General features: G+C 45.2%; 1 protein-coding gene across 14 annotated transcripts in view; it reads right to left on the bottom strand.

Annotated features, from left to right (window-relative positions):
* Nucleotides 1-601: 601 nt before the first annotated feature.
* EOGT (EGF domain specific O-linked N-acetylglucosamine transferase) overlaps nucleotides 602-19,940 on the bottom strand; it is a 44,814-nt gene continuing 25,475 nt past the window's right edge. For 8 of the 14 annotated variants that reach the window (XM_002713300.6, XM_051851481.3, XM_051851482.3 and 5 more), the window contains 8 exons: nucleotides 16,053-16,145; nucleotides 15,330-15,401; nucleotides 15,115-15,201; nucleotides 12,957-13,025; nucleotides 7,172-7,233; nucleotides 6,158-6,277; nucleotides 3,614-3,716; nucleotides 602-2,845 (listed from right to left, as the gene is read on the bottom strand). In XM_002713300.6, coding sequence (XP_002713346.2) covers nucleotides 2,699-2,845; nucleotides 3,614-3,716; nucleotides 6,158-6,277; nucleotides 7,172-7,233; nucleotides 12,957-13,025; nucleotides 15,115-15,201; nucleotides 15,330-15,401; nucleotides 16,053-16,145 — 753 coding nt within the window. In that variant the 3' untranslated portion in view covers nucleotides 602-2,698. The remainder of the gene's footprint in view (nucleotides 2,846-3,613; nucleotides 3,717-6,157; nucleotides 6,278-7,171; nucleotides 7,234-12,956; nucleotides 13,026-15,114; nucleotides 15,202-15,329; nucleotides 15,402-16,052; nucleotides 16,146-19,940) is intronic. The other 6 variants (XR_016214660.1, XR_016214661.1, XR_016214659.1 and 3 more) reach the window with 3 other exon arrangements.

Genomic DNA, 19,940 nt, shown 5'->3' with positions numbered 1-19,940 from the left:
TCCTTCCAGTCTTGCCTCAAATGGCACCTCCTCCATGAGGACTTCCCTGACTGCTACTTGAGTGTACAGGAACACACCTCTTCCCCAGACCCCAGACCCTCTGTCTGCTCTGGTTTTGGCTTTCTCTGTAGCGTATGTGCAGGAGCTGGCACACTATGTACAGTACTGATTGATGCTGTTTACCGTCTGTCTCCTCCAAGAACGTAAGCTCCGTGAGGACAATGATTTTTTTCTGTTCTGCTCATTGCTGGATCCCGGAAGTTAAACGTTAACTGGTACAGTCATGGCTCAATCAGCATTCACTGGATGAGCGAATGAATGAATGAATGACAAGGGAAGACCTGCGGTCTTCAGGACAGTCCCTTAAACAGCATTGGATTTTTTTCACATGAAAAACACTAACTATAATCTCACATCATTTTGGTAAGGATGATGCACGGTGACTTCTGTGAAAGCACTGGGTAAGAAACCGCTAAGTAAATAGAAGGTAAAATTTTTGCTTAAACCGAATTCTTCATCAGTGAACTACTGAATTTTTATAACAGCTACCAGACTGCTACAAAAAGGCAAACATGTATTATTCAGACACAGAAAACCTTGGTTCTGATATTCAAATAAAATGTAAGGTTTATTCCAAAGCCATACCCAAAATGTACAATGAAATGCATTTCTCTTAAAAACTTAATGTAAAAACAGTCTTTACATGTTAAATTTTCTTACAATTTGAAGATCTTTTGTTCCACAAAAAAGTCTAGTAAAAATTTAACTTCATAGTTCACATGTCAAATGTTTTTCTTGTTTTTATAAAATGTAATCTTTAAATGCAAAATATTTAAATATAATTGCTTTCTTATGAAATTGTTCTCAATTTCTGAAATTAACACAATTAACACCAGTCTATAGAATCACGTTTCCACGTGCTGCTTCTTAAAATGAGGTAAGAAGACAAATGTTGACACTTTGATTTTGTTCCAGATAACTTTTCCAGATATTTATACCTCACGGAATCAAAATGCAATCGAGCTGTTACAATTCCTTTCATGGGAAATATTTTTTCAGTAGTTGCTCAAAGAACAGTATCAAGACCTGTCATTTAAAAATTCATCATATGAGGGTACTTCTAAAAAAGTTCATGGGAAATAGAATTAAAAGGTAAGTCTATTTTGATGCAAAAAAAAATTTTGAAATCCACGCACACAAGGAGTCTTCAAAAAGTTCATGAAAAAGGCAAAATGTGAAAAAACTATGCATGAACTTCAAAATTGCACCAAATTTAAAAAAAAAAAAAAACCTTCTCTTTGTATTTTTCAGAGGATTCTCGAGGTACCCTCGAAGGTCATAATTCTTTGTGCACAATTTTAAGATCCAGACCAAAGTTATTGCTACAGTGATTCACCATTTTCTTTACAGATATTTTAATAAATATTCCTAAACTCTACACGACTATTGTTCATAATCTTTTAAAGCAGGGCTCAGCAAACATCTGTCCAGGTCAGATAGAAACATCTTGTTTTGCAACTCACTTATGTGCTGCATTTTCCTGTTTTAAAAACCACTCTAAAATTGGGGGGAGGGGGAATCCTTGGGCTCCACTGTAATTCGCTCACCTCCTCCCTACCTTAAAAAACAGAAGCATCTCATCTCTAAATTAGACTACTCAAGTGTTCATACAATGCCAGCTTCACATTTTGCAGTAAAATAAATCCATGGCAAATCCCATTCCCAACAACTCAGCTATCCATTTTCATCACTGGCATTTTCTTCTGGCTTTTCATCTGGATGAGATAATTCCTGTGTTCCTTTATTTTATTTTTTGGTCTAATTTTTTTTAATAGGGAAAAGTTCTCCACATGTAACTACTGTGAAGTCGTAAAATCAAAGGCTGACATGCTTACATGCCCGCAGAGGTAGACGCACACACACACAGGTACATGGGGTACAAATCCTTGCACAGTGGAAACCACTATTTCATACAGAAACATAGCATGATGCTCTCCATAGCTGGAAGGCGTCCATGGAAACCAGCTGGAAGAGACACACAACAATCCCACAGAAGTCCTAAATTCGCTTTTATCAGACGTGGTTGTCAGAGTTTGGAGAACCATGATTTGAACATGAAATATGAGAATAACTAATGACTACAGCGGCCTGATTAGTTTCTTGAAGCCAATAACCTGGAACTAACACTCGTCTGTAACACAGTGCTCTAGCCCAGTACTGTGCGTGCTTGCATGCGTGTTGTCCGTGTTTTCTTTTTCTACCACAAATAGTGCTTGGAACAGATCATAGTAACTCAAAGAGCAGTGGTGAATTTACCCAACTGTATCAGAAGCAAGCTGGAACGCTCTGGAGTTACAATCAATGAGATTTTTGCAAAAACCTTTAAAACTTTTAAGCTGAAAACTTTGGCATCCCTAAGAAGAAAGCGCCATCACAGCAGGGGGTGCACCCCCAACTTTTGAATTACAGAAGAAAACTTTCAGTGCAAAAGTACGATTGCTACTGGCACATGGCAATGACACAAAAGGTATATAAAACGCTTAAAGACTCTAAAACGCGTAATAACACCTTGCAGGATGTTTTGGTATAGACAAGGTCATTGAGGGCTAGGGAATAACGGGTTGTTTCACCTATTTCATCGTGAGTCTGGGTGCTGAGTGCTTAAATACTCCGTGTTGGGCAAACAGACGCAACGCATTCACAGCTCGTCCCGTTTCTTCTTGAACGGCCACTTGGGGTGCTGCAATATGTGGTCTGCAGCCTGAAGGACCAGGTACATAAACTCCTCCACGTCGAAAGAATAGTTGGTGAACTTTGGGTGCTCCCCGAGAGTGGGATGGTGGCCCTGCAAGGCAAACCGGAACACAGGCCCCCACCCGCTGAGCCTTGCTCCTCCCTCAGGGAGAACACGGTCTCACTTTCACTCAGGCAACTATTTGCACGTACTCGACCCCAGAGCTCAGCACACTTTTTCTTTAAAGGCCCAGACAAAACTCGTTTCCAGCTCTGCTCCCGGCACAGGCTCAGGGGCACGGTTGCTCAACTCGGCCTGGAAAGGCATAGGCAGTCACTGACAACATGCAAACCAGGAAGCATGATGGTTCCTGCTAAAACTTTATTTACCAAACAGGTGGTGGGAAGCCCGGTTGGCCACACAGGGCTGTAGTGTGCTGATTCCTGCTACATATCATCCAATAGATCTTTCCATGCCCAAATTTCATGAAGCTGTCTTACCAATAGCAAAGAACTAAGAGATTGGCTTTCCTTTTTCTGCAATTTGCAGATCTAAAATACACTATTCTGGAGAAGGACAGTGCATCTGGGGATATAAGTTCAATGATCATCTTTTCATATTAATAAGTAGACCCCCCTACCACGGCTGGCGAACATTCAGCCTGAGGGCCATATAAGGCCCTCAAAATCATGTGGTCTGGCCCTGCCAAGGCAGCCACAGGCAAGACTCGAAATTCACTAAGTCTTCAGCAGGCTTATTTTTAAGTTGATTTCCTGTAGCCCGTGAATGATATTATAAAGAGCAAACGGCCCTTAGAAAGAAAAAAGGCACCCCCTCCCCGCCGGGAATGAAACAGAGAGCACAGGGTTTGAACTTTACCTTATCTTGAGGGAAGACTTTGTTCTGCCTTCGCCAAGTGATGTAGTGGACCCCTCGCAGCCTGGCCAAGTCTAAGTAACAGCGTTCATCCTCGCAGTTGTACCTAAGCACGTGAGGGAGGCACCACGTGAGGCTGTTGTCCAGGGTTCCTGTCTGATCAACAATTCTTGGAGGGGCCGGTGCTGTGGCCTATCGGGTTAAGCCGTCGCTTGCAGTGCCAGCATCCCATACGGGTGCCAGTTCGAGTCCTAGCTGCTCCATTTCCGACCCAGCTCTCTGCTATGGCCTGAGAAAGCAGTAGAAGATGGCCCAAGTCCTTGGGCTCCTGCACCTGCATGGGAGACTTGGAAGAAGCTCCTGGCTCCTGGCTTCGGATCAGCGCAGCTCCGGCCATTGCGGCCAATTGGGGAGTGAACCAGCAGATGGAAGACCTCTCTCTCTCTCTCTCTCTGCCTCTCCTTCTCTCTCTCTGTAATTCTACCTTTCAAATAAATAAATAAATCTTTAAAAAAAATTTTAAAAAAATTCTTGAGGAGTAAATAAATGTGTCTCCTTAAATGTTCTTGAACAAGTTTTATGAACAATAAATAAGACGGAGCATAATCATTTCAAAAATAGTTTCAGAACTAAATTACCCTAACTTTTTTGTTCCCTTTTTTTTGAAGGATAGAGAGAACTCAATCTTCCACCTGCAGGCTCAGTCCCCACATGCCTGCAGTAGCCAGGGCTGCGTCAGGTGGAAGCCAGGAGCCTGAAACTCCACGTAAGTCTCCCACATGGTAGCAGGGACTTAAACACTTGAACCATCAACAGTGGCCTCCCAGGAGGAAGCAGAAAGCTGAAGTGGAAGTAGAACCGAGACTCAAACCCAGGTCCTCCAATAAGCAGAGCAGGTTTCACAAGTGGCAGCTGAACTGCTGTGCTACAATGCATACCCCTAACTTAACCAGCATTTTAAAATTTTTATTAAAGATTCTTATTTATTTATTTGAAAAGCAATGTTACAGAGAAAGAGAGAGAGAGAGAGAGATCTTCCAACCACTGGTTCACTCCCCAAATGACTGCAATGGGCAGGGCTAAGCCAGACCAAAGCATGGTCTCCCAAGGGGTGCAGGAGCCCAAGCACTTGGGCCATCCTCTGCTGCTTTCCCAGGTGCACCAGCAGGGAGCTGGATCAGAAGTGGAGCAGCTGAGACTTGAATTGGCACCCACATGGGTTGCTGGCACTGCAGACAATGGCTCAACCCGCTGTGCCACTGTGCAGGCCTCCTAACTTAACTTTTAAAGAACAGAATAGAAAAATAAATAAATAAATAACAGGGTTGAGGATCAGAGGAAACTACTCATATTCAATAGTGTCTACTGCCTATGAACTTGACATTATCACATAATACTCCTGTCTCTACAAGTATGGAAGTGGACTAGAAGTCACTTCCAAGGTCATAAAGCCAGTCTGTGAAGGACAAACTGAAACCAGGTCTAGGGCATGCCAAGGCCTGAGCTTTCCCAGTTACATTTCTCGTGCTCTCTCTCCTGCTATCTTCTGCCTTTCCTTCTCCCTCTCTGAAGTGAGCTAGAGTCAACATTTATCCAGCAATTTCTCGTCTGTGCATATATTTCAAAGTGTTATGGAGAGGGGCAGGCACTGTGGCATAGCAGTTAAGCTGCCCCCTGGAATAACCAGATCCCGTATCAGAGTACCTGCATTTGAGTTCTGCTTCCAATTCCGATCCAGCTTCCTGCTAATCGACACCCTGGGAGGCAACAGATGGTGACTCAAGTACCTGAGTCCCTGCCACCCATGTGGGAAACCTGGATGAAGTCCCTGGCTTCAACCTGGCCCAGCCCCAGCTGTCGCAGGCATTGGGGAAATGAATCAGTAGTTGGAAGATCTCTCTCATTACGGTGCCTTTCAAATAAATAAATATATAAATAAAACTTGGGAAAAAATGCTTGTGAGAGCACTGGATATCCATGACAATTCTTTTCCCAAATACTCTAAATACTGAGTCAAGTCCTTTTTCAAACAAAACCACAACCTCAGGCTACTAGACTCAAAAAGGGACATTGAGCTAACAGACAATCGCTACCAGTAATGTCAAAAACTGAAGACGGAGCACGGGGTCATGAGCAGAATTACTGGGGCGGGAAGACTCTGTCTCCGTAACTAACCATGAGCAGATCAGTTACCCGAGGGCCTGAGGCTCCCTGGGAAGTCCTGGCTTGTGTTTTGGGGGTGTGCTGAGCTTAAGACCTAGAGCTTCCCCCAGGCAGTGTGCGAGGCAAGAAGGAAGGAGACCCCATTCTCACATCTCCCTACCATGCCAGGTGGGGCACGGCAGCAATAATTTGCTTACTAACAAGTGCAATGGCTGGCTACAAACTACACTTCTAGAGCTTTTGGTCTGTTTTTCTTTCCATGTGCCTATAGCATACGGCTTCTCTGTAATAATTCCAGCCTTTGGATGCTCACAGTGGAAGTCCCAGCAAGCCCAAGGCATAGCTGCCCGGGCGCTTGGCTGTCAAACTGCCGCAAACACTCACAGTTCAAACACTGCAGCCCAGTCTGGAAGGAAGAGCAAATGGGTGAGGCCGGCTCCGTGCATTCCAATAAATATGTCCGTGTTGTGAGTGATCCTGAGTTGATCCAGAAACCCAAGTTCTCTGTGAATGAACAGAACAAGACAAGAGATGAGGAGAGGAGCATGGAGGGGCTGGGTCAGCATTTGCAAGACATTCAACACGCAGGCGCATTTTCCCATCACATCACCTTCCCCTCTACACTCTGCCCATTTCATGGGCACTGTAGTAATTAATGACATCTTCATAACTTAACATGTTTCTAAGTACACTCATTTATCTATTTAGATTTCAGTATGCTTATTTATAAAAGGAAACTTTTATAGATTTCTTAAAGGGAAACCAGTAACACATAACATCAATAAAACTGCAGAAGTATTTACAATCTACCTAAAAAGTATCCTTGAGAACCAGGTAGATACCATTGCAGGAGATGGCCCTGAGCCCAAGGCCTGCCCTCTCTTCAAGAGAGGAGGAATTAGCAAGTGTAGAAGACATGTTGATGACATTCTGGCACAAAGTAAAATTGTTTCCTTAAGATAATAAAAAGAGGCTGGCGCTGTGGTGTAGTGGGTAAAGCCACTGCCTGCAGTGCCGACATCCCACATGGGCACCGGTTCCAGGTCCCAACTGCTCCACTTCTGATCCAGCTCTCTGCTAATGGCCTGGGAAAGCAGTAGAAGATGGCCCAAGTCCTTGGGCCACTGCACCCGCGTGGGAGACCAGGAAGCTCCTGGCTCCTGGCTTTGGATCAGAGCAGCTCCGGCCATTATGGCCACCTGTGGAGTGAACCAGCGGATAGAAGACCTCTCTCTCTCTCTCTCTACCTCTGCCTCTCTGAAACTCTGCCTTTCAAATAAATAAATAAATTTTTAAAAATCAAATAAATAAAATCTTTTTTAAAAATGCTGTCCACCTCTTATTCATTCATCCAAGCAAAGACAACAGCATCTGCCCAAAAGGCTGTCTCTGACTCACTTGTACTTGTAATCAACAATCTGGACGTCAAATGTAGATACTGTTTTCAGTGCATTTACAAGCTAGGAAAAAAAGAGAGAGAAACATTTAGAATTGCTTTTCCTTCTCTCTGGGTTCTAAAATTTCTTCTTTTTTGCATATAATATTTTTCAGGTATTATTCTTTAGGTCTACTGGTTTCAACCCTAATTGAATTAAAATACAGCCTCTATCCCTTAAACATAGGACTTTACTTTCCTGAAACACCAACACCCTGACTTGTTACAAAGGAGAGGAAAAGTGCTCAGGTCAGAGACTCACTAAGTGTCCACGGGTGCTATTCCTCCAGCTTTCAACTTGTGTTTACTGAACACCTACTATGCTCCAGAGATTACGTCAGGGGCCTTCTTCCTGTGCATTACCTCATTTCGGATAAACCATGAGCAGTTTGGACCTCACTATCTGAAAAACATTGTTGGTACGTCTACATAGAAAAACAGGTATTCTTCTAGCAAACAAAGCATGATTCCTCTATTACCAAAAACACACTCATGGTTCTCTCTGCCCGTCATGATTAGGCCATCAGAACCCCACACTGGATTACCACCATTCGGAAATGTTTGCGCTTGTATTGGGCAGGAGGCTTCTGCATATACTGTACCACAACAGCAGTAGCCATGGTTACAAGTGTCACTGGTTGTGCACGATATCACCTGATCCTCATGAAAAATCATGCCAAGTAGGTATTATTAGTATGCCCATCTTATAAATGAGTCAACAGAGACTTAGAGACGTTAAGTAACTTCTAGCCCGCCAATACAGAGCCAAAATCAAATCTGGGTCTTTCCACTGAGAACCTGTGTACTTTTTTTTTTTTTTTTTACTTTTTTTTTTCCACAGGCAGAGTTAGACAGTGAGAAAGAGAGACAAAGAGAGAAAGGTCTTCCTTTTTCCATTGGGTCACCCCCAAAGTGGCCGCTACGGCTGGCACGCCATGCTGATCCGAAGCCAGGAGCCAGGTGCTTCCTTCTGGTCTCCCATGCCGGTGCAGGGCCCAAGGACCTGGGCCATCCTCCACTGCACTCCCAGGCCACAGCAGGGAGCTGGACAGGAAGAGGAGCAACCGGGACAGAATTCGGCGCCCCGACCGGAACTAGAACCCAGGGTGCCGGCGCCACAGGTGGAGGATTAGCCTATTGAGCCGCGGCACCAGCCATATATATGAACCTGTGTGTTCTTAACCAGTGCACTCTACTCTCCTGCTTATAGAGAGCAACGGTTCGTAATCCCAGCCCCCTTCCACATCCACCCACCCGCACCCCCACACATACACACACGTAACAGTAAAGTGAAATTTCTCTCTCTAGATAGCCCTGGACTCCCACAAACATACAGTTTATATCAAAGAGTTCAAGGAATGAGGACAGGCAAAAAGAAATCAATTTTCTAGAAGAGAATCAATCAGATGGCATAAGCCTTGTTCTTTTAATGAGAAATGCCCACATAAAAGGAATCGAGAGGCCCACGGCCAGTGTGCTCTTTTTCACAATTTCTAGTCACACCAAAGAAGTGGCCTCAAACACAACAGTTCAAAAGCTAAGGTTGGGCGGGATTCCGTAAACCATCATTTAAAACTGAGTTTTATGATCTACTCAGTAATCAATCTATGGTTGAAGGTGTGCTCCTCCTCGCCCTGTAGCTGGGTTATAAGGTGATGTCAATCCCAGGGAGAAAAGCAGTCCATTCTGGGGTGTCTGGCTTGGTGTCTGCTGACTCACCCCCTCTCACCTCTGGACAAGGCCACGCGGGAAGCCTGTGTGTGACTGCATCTGAACTTGTCCTGCCTGGCATGTATGGCACACATCAGTCCTCCACCCTTCTCCTGGGCCCTGTCCAGCAGCTTGGTGCTGATCCTTAGCCTGCACCCTCCTGATGGATGCGGATAGAGGTGGATTCAACCTCCTCTGTGGAAGAAAGCAGCCTCACCCCTAGACACCCTGGCTCTCACCCCCAGGGCCTCTCTGCTCACTACTGGGTGGCCGTGGACAGGTGTTTCAACCAGTAAGCCTTGGTGACCTTGTCTGCAACACAGGATATCAATAAAGTACCAGCATCATGAGTTCTGGGAGTGTTGGGGGACATAATTCTTGGTGAGTACAGAGTAATATGCTTGGCAGATAATTAGCACTCAACATGTATAGCCTATACCAATATAGACCACTGATCTGTTGGCTGGTGGCACTTCCATCCATCTAATCCTGCAATGCGCTATCTGATACACAGTCAGTCCTCCTTATCCACACTCACAGATGCATCCAAGTGCAGATTGGAAATAGAAAAAAAAATTGCATCTATATTGAATATGTACAGAATTTGTGTTCCTAACATTAATATAATAAACAACTGTTTATAAAGCATTTACACTGTATTAGGTATTTTAAGTAATTCAGAGATGACTTGAAATAAAGGGGAGGAAATGTGCAGGTAATAGGCAAATACTACAGCACCTGATACAAGGGCCATGAGCACCCAAGGGTTGTAGTCTACATGGCCGATACAAGGGCCATGAACACCCAAGGGTTGTAGTCTCCATGGGGAGTCCTGGAAGCAATCACCCGTGGACACTGAGAGACAACCCAAGTTTTATTTTTGGTCTCCAGAACATACACACTGCTCATCATTTCCACCCACACAGCCTCCAACCAGTGCCACCTCCTGCCATGTGGTCATGTCCTCTGTGGCTCAGAGGGATCTTGGGAAGAGATGCCAATTACACAATGTGACCAGTCTATCAGGCATCCAAAATAACCTGTGCAAATACTTTACCCATCAAAACTTGCCCCCACCTTCCCTTTTACTCTTTTTTTTTTTTTCCATTTTAGTTCCACTTAATGGCTCAAGCTAAAAGCCTAGGAATCACCCTGGGTTATCAGGATCTTTCCTGGCCTTACCGACTGCTGTACTGTACATTCCAAAAGTATCCTAGGTCCTATTGCCAAAATATATCCTGATTCTACCTACTGTGTCATCTCTACTGTCACCACCTTCATCCACACTCTTTCCTGGGCCACAGGAACAGCTCCTACCCAACCCCTTCTTCTTACTCTTACAGCCAAAGTGACTTAGAAATGCGTAAGTCAATTCATGTCTCTCCTTGTGTATTCATTTACTAATTGCTGCAAAAAAAAAAAAATTGTCACAAACATGGTAGCTTAAATGATCACAATTTAGTCCCCATACAATTCTGTAGGACTGAAGTCCAGTCCAGGTCTTATTGGGCTAAAGTTGAAGTGGTGGGGGCTATGTTCCTTCTGGAAGCTCTCAGGGAGAACAGATTTCCTTTTCTTCTTTTTTCTTTAAGATTTATGTGTTTATTTGAAAGGAAAAGTGATCAGGAGTGAGGGAGGGGGTAGTGGAAGAGGGACACACACACACATGCACACCATCTTCCATCTACTGGTTCACTCCCCAGATAACTACAATGGCCAGGGCTGGACCAGGCCAAAGTCAGGGGCCTGGAACTCCATCCTGATCTCCCTTGTGGGTGGCAGGGGTCAAACTACTTGGGCCATCTTCTGCGGCTCTCCAGAGGGCTTCAAGCAGGGAGCTGGATCAGAAGTGGAGCAGCATGGACTCGAACCAGTGCTCCAGTAGAGATGCGGCCACGGGAAGCAGTGGTTTAACCCACTGAGCCACAACACAGGTCCCAGAGAACTAACTTCCATGCCTTTTCCAGCTTCAAGAAGCTATCCCCAGGCTGGCGCCGCGGCTCACTAGGCTAATCCTCCACCTTGCGGCGCCGGCACACAGGGTTCTAGTCCCAGTCGGGGCGCTTGATTCTGTCCCGGTTGCCCCTCTTCCAGGCCAGCTCTCTGCTGTGGCCCGGGAGTGCAGTGGAGGATGGCCCAAGTCCTTGGGCCCTGCACCCTATAGGAGACCAGAAGAAGCACCTGGCTCCTGGCTTCGGATCAGTGCAGTGCGCCGGCCACAGTGCGCCGGCTGCAGTGGCCACTGGAGGGAGAACCAAGGAAGACCTTTCTCTCTGTCTCTCTCTCACTGTCCACCCTGCCTGTCAAAAAAAAAAAAAAGAAGAAGAAGAAGAAGAAGCTATCCCCACTCTGTGGCTCAAGGCCCCTCAAGGCTAGCAACGCTGCATCTCTCTGGCCCTGATGTCTCCTCTCTGACTTGTTTTCCAATCTCCCTCTCTGACTTTTAAGGAAAAATGAAATGAGAAGAATCCAACTAAGAGCTTTCCAGGCAATGTCCTCTGGTAGATAGAATTTAAGGCCCATATGTGATTACTTTGAGCCCACACGGATAATCCAGGATAGACTCCCTATTGAGAGAGCTCAATTCCATCTGCAAGGTCAATGTCCCTTTGCTACGTAACTTAACCTGTTCACAGGTTCCAGGGATTAGAACGCAAGCATTGTTTGAAAGGAGAAGGAGAAAGGAGAAGGAGATATTCTGTCTGCCACAACCTGCTTAAACATCCACAGTAGGAGCCAATGTTGGGCCCACTGGTTAAGACACCAGTTAACACACCCACATCCCATATATCATATCAATGTACTATGATTCAATGCGCAGCTCCAATTCTAGCTCCCAGCTAATACACACCCCACGTCCCTGTCACCCACAATGGGAGACCCAGAAGGAGGTTCTGACTCCCAGATTTGGCCTGGCCTACCCCAGCTGCTGTGAGCCAACTGGGGAGTGAACCAGCAAATGAGAGAGCTGTAGGTCTCTCTGCTTTTCAACTAAGTTTTAAAAAGTTTTAAATCCAACACTCACAGTGGTTTCCCCCTCACTCTGGAATAAAATCCACCCCTCCGCAAGGTCCCAGGGGCTGAGATGACACATCCTGAACCATGTCCACCTTCCTGAGTTCCTTAGACATCTCTCTCACCTCCCTGGAGATGCCACAGCCATCCTTGCATCCTCCTCACTTCCTAAAAACCCAAAGCTCAGTCCACCGGAGGCTTTTCGCCTCTGCCCAGAAGCCTGATCCCCAGCTAGATCCCTCTCTGATTAGCTCTGTGTTCAACCAGCATCTACCCAGACAACTGGCCTGACTGCCTCCCACCCCGATCCACATGCCCCCAGCTCTTTCTCTCCATCGATCTGCTGCTTCCTTCACAGCTCTCGTCACTATGTGAAATCACCCTACGAGCTGACTGACTTCATCTCTCGCTTCTAGGGCTCCATGAGGGTAGGGACCTCCCCAATCTTTACCTCTGGGGACAAGAACATGGCCTGGCACATAGCAGGTGCCCAATGCTCCCTTTGAGCAATGACGTGACAGGCAGGAGCTTTCTTTGTATGGTGATCTCCCTGAGGTTAAACATAACTTGTGAGTTGGTGCTGTTGAAATGACTTGGAATGCCTAAGATGGGGCCAATTTCTAAGACACACAGTGACATGGGAGCATGGAGACCTCTCCAACTCAACCTGCTACAGGACAGCACAGCCCTGCCACAGGCCATCAATCCTCTCCCAAAAGACAGTCTTGCACTGTCACAGCAAGTGTGCCCGGAGGGCGAATGTTCAGCAAACTACAGTAGTCAAGGCAAGACTCATTTCTGTCTATCTCCATTCTGAGCTGTCTGCAATAAGGCCAGAAGGAGTTCAGTGACTTCTAGCAGAAATTCACATCCAACAAACAGACTAGTCACAGGCCATCAAACTTCTCTAAAAACTAATAGCTTAAATCAAACCTTCTAATGTGGTGAGAAAAAATAAAGCACATTAGTTACAGGTTGGTAAATTCAACATGATGATGTCAAAAATACACACCAAAAACTTACCTCATTTTGATTTAGTATTTTCCGGTACTCTGTGCTCCGTGCCAGAATGGTGACTCGGATTTTGCCATCCTGTAATCCAAATGAAAATGCAAAATAAGGCTGCCTCTGTCTGGACAGACAAATGAATATCTGACCCTAAAAGCTGACTTTCACCAAGAGATGGAACTCAACGAGGACACATTTATGGACCGATTGTTTTTAGCCTGATTCTGGCATTGTTCCCTCCAAGAATAAAAATATATCCACTTGAAAAGAAAATGTAGGCTGGCGCTGCAGCTCAATAGGCTAATCCTCCGCCTTGCGGTGCTGGCAAAACGGGTTCTAGTCCGGGTCGGGGCACTCGATTCTGTCCTGGTTGCCCCTCTTCCAGGCCAGCTCTCTGCTGTGGCCCGGGAAGGCAGTGGAGGATGGCCCAAGTGTTTGGGCCCTGCACCCGTATGGGAGACCAGGAGAAGCACCTGGCTCCTGCCTTCGGATCAGTGCAGTGCGCCGGCCGCAGTACACCAGCCACAGCGGCCGTTGGAGGGTGAACCAACGGCAAAGGAAGACCTTTCTCTCTGTCTCTCTCTCACTCTCCACTCTGCCTGTCAAAAAAAAAAAAAAAAAAAAAGAAAGAAAGAAAAAAGAAAGAAAGAAAAGAAAATGTAGTATGTATTCACAGTGGACTATTATTCAGTCATTAAAAAGAATGAAATCTTGTCATCTGCAGGAGCAAGATGGACCTAGAGGACATTATATTAAGCGTGAGAAACCAGGCACAGGAAAACAAGTGTCATACATTCTAACTCATATAGGAAAGCTAAAAGCGTTGATCTCATCCAAGCAGAGGAGGGAATGGTGGTTACCAAGGGCTGGGGAGAACAGCAACAAAGGGAGGATAGACAAGGGTTGGTTAATGAGTGCAGAAACACAGTTGGATAGGAAGATTACCTCCTTTTTTTAAGATGTATTTTTTTATTTTTTTGAGACAGAATGACAGACAAAGGGAGAGACAGAGAGATCCTCCATCCACTGGTTCATTCCCCAAATGGCTACAACAGCCAGAGTCGGGCCAGGCCACAGCCCGGAGCCAGCAACTCCATCCGGGTCTCCTATGTGGGTAGCAGGCGCTCAAGCACTTGGGTCACCTTTTGCTGCTTTCCCAGGGAGCTGGATCAGAAGTGGAGCAGTTGGGATTCAAACTGGTGATCCAATATGGGAAGCCAGCATTGTAAGCAGCAGCTTAATCAGTTTTGCTACAACACCAGCTTCATGAAGATTAACTTCTAATGTTCTATGGCACAGCAGAGTCCCCATCATTAACATTAATGTATTATATATTTCAAAGTACTGGAAGAATTATGAATGTTCCCACCACAAAGTAACAAAAAATGTTTAAGACAATGGTCATGCTAATCACTCTGATTTGATTATTACACATTGCATGCATAAATCAAAATATCACACTGCATCCCATAAATGTGTATAATTATTATGTGTCGATTTGGAATAAAAATAAATGACGGGAAACATTCAGCCAAGCAGTTAGGACACCAGTTAGGATTCCAGTGTCCCACACCGGAGTACCTGGGTTTGACCCCCAGTTCTGGCTCCCGACTCCAGCTTCCTGCTAATGCAGACCGAGCTCGGAGACCGTGGTGATGGCTCAGGGAACTGAGTAGGAGATCCAGACTGAGTTTTCAGTGGCGATTACAGGCATTTGGGGAGTGAACCAGTGGATGGAAACACACTCTCTCTCTCTCTTTCCACGTTCCCCTTCCCTCTCTAGTAAAAAGTAAATTATTTTAAAAACAAATACAGAAGAACACGTGTATCCACTTTGGCCACGGAAGACAACATGTGTTCATGACACACTTTGACTATGTGGTTGGGAGGGTGGATTTTTTGGTAGTAGTTGTGTGGGTTAGATAGGATGTGGGAGATGACGGCAAGAGATGGCTAGAGAAATGGAAAAGGAAAAGCAGAAAGCAAACCCATCTTGCACTATCCCTTCGTTTACTTCGACAGGTTGCTGACACCTGTTTTCAATGACTGCGGTTCGGAAAACCTCACCGTAGAAAACAAGGTCTCCTGGTTACCGTTTTCTTCGCAGAGGTGGACTGACTTAGTTTACAGGATGAGAAGTCGCGTTCCTCAGAACCCCGAAGGCATCCGTTACCTGGGGTCCCTCCTGTGCGATGTTCAGTCTGTGCAGCACGTGCTGGGAGAACGCCCTGAACAATCCAGTGCCGTGACAGCCCGAGATCTAGAAGAAAAACCAGCGCCAAGGACGGTGGGGACCGCTGCATGGCAACTCAGGCGCTCTCGTGGTCTGTGCAAACATTCTCTTCACATCTACCAAGCATGAAGCCCACAAATACGACACATGCTTACCAGAGGGGTGTTGTAGAACAGCCCGTACCTCATGCGGGGCAGTAACGAGAACACGGCTTCTTTAAAACACACCTGTGCGGAAAGACATGCGAAAAGATCAGAGAAGGACATTTGTGTCTTCCACACCAAAACGGCATTCATCATGGTGGTACATATAGTTAATTAGCCTCTATTACAACAGCAATTCTACTTCAAAAAAATACAATTTGTATTTTCTGAAAATTTAGAAATCTTTAAATGATGCATGGTTAATAACGATGAGGATGAGGAAGGCATTGTGGCATAGTGGATTAAGCCACTGCCAGCACTCCATAAAGAAGTGTCAGTTCCAGTCCCAGCTGCTCCACTTCCGATCCAGCTCCCTGCTAATGTGCCTGGGAAAGCAGCAGAAGATGGCCCACGTGCTTGGGCCCCTGTACCCACATGAGAGTCTAGGTGTCTGACCTGGGCCTGGCCCAGCCTTGGCTGTTGCAGCCATGTGGGAATTGAACAAGCAGATGAAGATTCTCTTTGTCTCTCCCTCTCTCACTGTTACGCTGCCTTTCAAATAAATAAAATAAATCTTTTAAAAAAATTAAAAATAACAATGAGTATTCTAGCTGTCACTACAGAAACTGTCAGAAATTAACAGTAACAGCTAACATATCTACACTAAAAATTGTTATGATTGAGTCATGTGCACACGACAGGTGTTAACAGACTGAAATGTAAAATTTCCAGTACCCGTTTGGAATCGTAAGTTTTCAGATGTATAACTTCATAATCAGTAAATGCTTTCCATGTCTCAGAAAATAAGTCACCGTATCCGTAAGTGCTCTAAGGATGCAAACAAAATAAGTTAGGACAATCACAGGATAAAACGCAGCTCTTCAAAGTTGCAATAAAGCACCTCAATTCACCTGATGGTGTTAACAAAGAATGATCCTACTGGACAAGCTCATAGAAACCCTATCAGAAAAAATGGATCTTCATTTTGGGCCTGGGTGAATGCCTGAGTTCTTGAAATAGCATCACAGTTTTTCGTTTTCCATTCTAATCCTTTTTATTCTCATCTCTTTGAGATTTTAGCGAGTGTGCGTTTTTTCCTGTGAATTTTCTATCCAAAATCACAGACTGACACAACTCATTCATATGCCACCATCTGAACACACTCTGATAGGCTGTTAGCAAAAACTATCACAGGCTTCATGAAGAAATTTCAGAGCAAGAAAAATGGCTTTCAGGGTTTTAACATTAAAAATATATGTAGCTCGGCTGGCGCCGTGGCTCAAGAGGCTAATCCTCCGCATGCGGCGCCGGCACACCGGGTTCTAGTCCCAGTCGGGGCGCCGGATTCTGTCCTGGTTGCCCCTCTTCCAGGCCAGCTCTCTGCTGTGGCCAGGGAGTGCAGTGGAGGATGGCCCAAGTGCTTGGGACCTGCACCCCATGGGAGACCAGGAAAAGCACCTGGCTCCTGCCATCGGATCAGTGCGGTGCGCCGGCCGCAGCGCGCCAGCCATTGGAGGGTGAACCAACGGCAAAAAGAAGACCTTTCTCTCTGTCTCTCTCACTGTCTACTCTGCCTGTCAATATATATATATATATATATATATATAGCTCTATGAAATGTGCCCCTCACTGACTGAGGGATCATATGTGTTAACTCTATCAATATTAATTATTAGAGCAATAAAAACAGGAGCAGCACCTTGCACACTTGCTATGTCCCAGGCACTGTTCTATGCGTTTGACATTAACTCATTAGCCACCCCACAAGCCTAAAGAGCTTATTATTGTTATCCTTGTCTTACAGATCAGGAAACTAGGACACAAATTTAAGTAATTTGTCTCCTTTGCAGAGTTGGCGAATCACAGGGCTCGAATTAACAAGCCCAGGCTGTGGTTCCAGACTTCACGCCCATAAACTCCACCTGGCAGTTACCGCTCAGTGGGAACCAACTCTAGTGTATTAACTAAATACATTTCTTTTATGAAAAGTAGAAGTTAATTAAGAGCTCCCTCATCTAAAGGAAGGAGATGGTTAACTTTAAAATGGTACAATTTAGGTTGAAAAACTCAGCCAATGAAAATGAGTATTATTGCAGGATTACATTCAAGGTCTACAGTTGGCTATACATTATGTTCGTTATGTTCCTGTTTTCATCTTTGTAGCACGCCTTTTTCAAATGTTGAGATGTTAAGGTGGCACATATTATAATCATTTCAAAGTCACTGAGAACTATTAGATGCAGTGATTAAAAACAAATTCTTCCTTTGATGTTCCTCCAACACGACTCTAACCAAGGCCCTTCTCAACACCATCTAGAAGGAAGTAACCTGTTCCAACTCAATAAAAATTAAAATGGTAACAAAAAGAAATAATTTTAGACAGTTTCTTGAGATAAAATAGTTCAGATGAAGTAAGGTCCCTTTGGAAGGAAATTTGAATAACGAAATATAGTAATCCTGACTGATCTCAGGGAAATCATACATTATCTAATAATAACTTCCTCTAGAAGTTTCACAGCCACATCCTCCAAATTCAAATTATCTGCTGTGAAGAAGGAGGGGCTTCTTCCTAAGGTTACACTGAAGAATATGTGGATTTTCTTCAAGATGACATGAAATTTCCTGCTATGTATGTCTCACTGTTGAACACACACACATCCTATGATTTAGAAACTCCACGGAGAGGAATCTGTCCGATGGAAATGCCGGGATGAGGGTGTGGAAATACAGGTACAGTCAGCCCACCGTACCCCCTGATTCTGCACCCACGGCTTCAACCAACACTGGGATGGAAATATAGAGGAGAAAAAGCATCCCTCCTGAAGAAGTCTAGATGCTTCTTTCATAATTATTCCCTAAAACACGCCAGTTAACAACCATGCTACACAGCACTTGCATCCTGGTAGGTATTATATGTAACCTGGAGATGATTTAAAGCATGCAGGAAGGTGTGCGTAGGTTATACGTGAATACCATGCCGTGTTACATAGTGCCTCCAGCGTCCATGGATTTGGGTATCCTGGTTGTGGGGAGGGAGTCTTGGAACTCATTCCCTACTGACACCAAGAGACAATGACATAAGGGAAAGATGGTTTTTTCAGCATTTCAGTAAACAGCAAAGAACAGGGACCGATGAAATGGATTATACCATATAACCACTATAAAAAAGAAAACGCTGGGGCTGGTGTTGTGGTGCGCCAGGTTGAGCCACTGCCTGCAATACCAGCATCCCATATGAGTGCTGGTTCAAGTCCCGGGCTGCTCCACTTCCTATCCAGCTCCCAACAGATGTACCTGAGAAATTTTGCTGCATAAGATGGCCCAAGTGCTTGGGCTCCTGCCACCCAGGCTCTGTCCTGGCCCAGCCTCAGCTATTGCAGCCATTTGGGGAGTGAACCAGCATATGGATGATCCCTCCTTCTGTCTCTTCCTCTGCCTTTCAGATAAATAAAATTAAATCTTCAGAAAAAAGGAAAACCCTCAGTATACTCACTAGAAAACTGGCCTGAGACTGATTAGGGTAGCAATACAAAACAGCCTGTTTTCTATAATTTATAAACACACCCTGATACAAATTTTATATATGCATATATATATGTATGTATACACCCATATACATACACACGTCCTGATACAAGTCCTTATATAAATTCTGTATAATGATATGTTTACATTTATTAAAACAAAACCAGACTTGCAGAGACTCCCACAGGCCAACTACAGCTATTCTTGAGGGAAAATGAAATTGGAGAACAGGAAGGAGTCTTAAACAATGTGCTGTTTGCACTCATTACAATCAGGTATTATTTCCACAATTAAAAAACTAACAATAATAAGGCAGGTGTGTAGTGTTCAGGCTAGTCGTTCAGATGCCCACATCCCAGACTGGAGCACCTGGGCTCCACATCCAGCTCTGGCTGCTGACTCCAGCTTCCCGCTAACGCAGACCCCGGGAGGCGCACAGATGGGTCACATAACTGGGTTCCCACCATCCATGGAGGAGGCTCGGATTGTATTCCCAGGTCCCGGCTTCAGACCTGGCCCTGGCCCAACCCTGGCCACTTCACACATCTGGGGAGTCAGCTGGTAGGTGGGAGCTCTTTCTCCCTCTGTTTCTCTGTCTCGCCAATAAAATGACAATAATGCCAAACTATTCTTCAGCACAAGAGAATGTGGAAAGCCTGCATTAATCTCCCCCTTTACTCCTTCCACTTAATAAAAGCCCCATCTATGCCCAGAAAGATGTTGGAGGTAGTCTTTGTCTATGCATCTGTGGAGGTCAAGTGCCCAGCAGCCTATGCCTGAAGGGAGGGGCCAAACTGCTGAGCTCTGCAAAGAGGAGAGAGGGAAAGCCCCAGAGGCTTCCTGGTGGAGACAGTTTGTACAACGTCCCTGAGACCTGAAGTGCAGGCAAAGCCACCTCCCTGTTCTTCCCTGGGCAAAGTGCTCCCCTGAGGCCTGCAGGACCGACTGCGGTGACACCATCCTATGCGGGGGACCCACGGCACAGTCAGCCTGTAGTTCACTGCATTGCTTAACTGGAGGTCAATTAATCACGAACAAGAGAAAGAGCAAGCACACAACCCTCAGCCCCATCCCAATCCAACCGACAATCTGCCAGGG

The sequence above is a fragment of the Oryctolagus cuniculus genome, chromosome 10 (assembly GCF_051225735.1).
Source record: "Oryctolagus cuniculus isolate XC-2025 breed Fujian yellow rabbit chromosome 10, ASM5122573v1, whole genome shotgun sequence".
Lineage (NCBI taxonomy): Eukaryota > Metazoa > Chordata > Mammalia > Lagomorpha > Leporidae > Oryctolagus > Oryctolagus cuniculus.
This window is presented reverse-complemented; position numbering and strand designations above follow the sequence as displayed.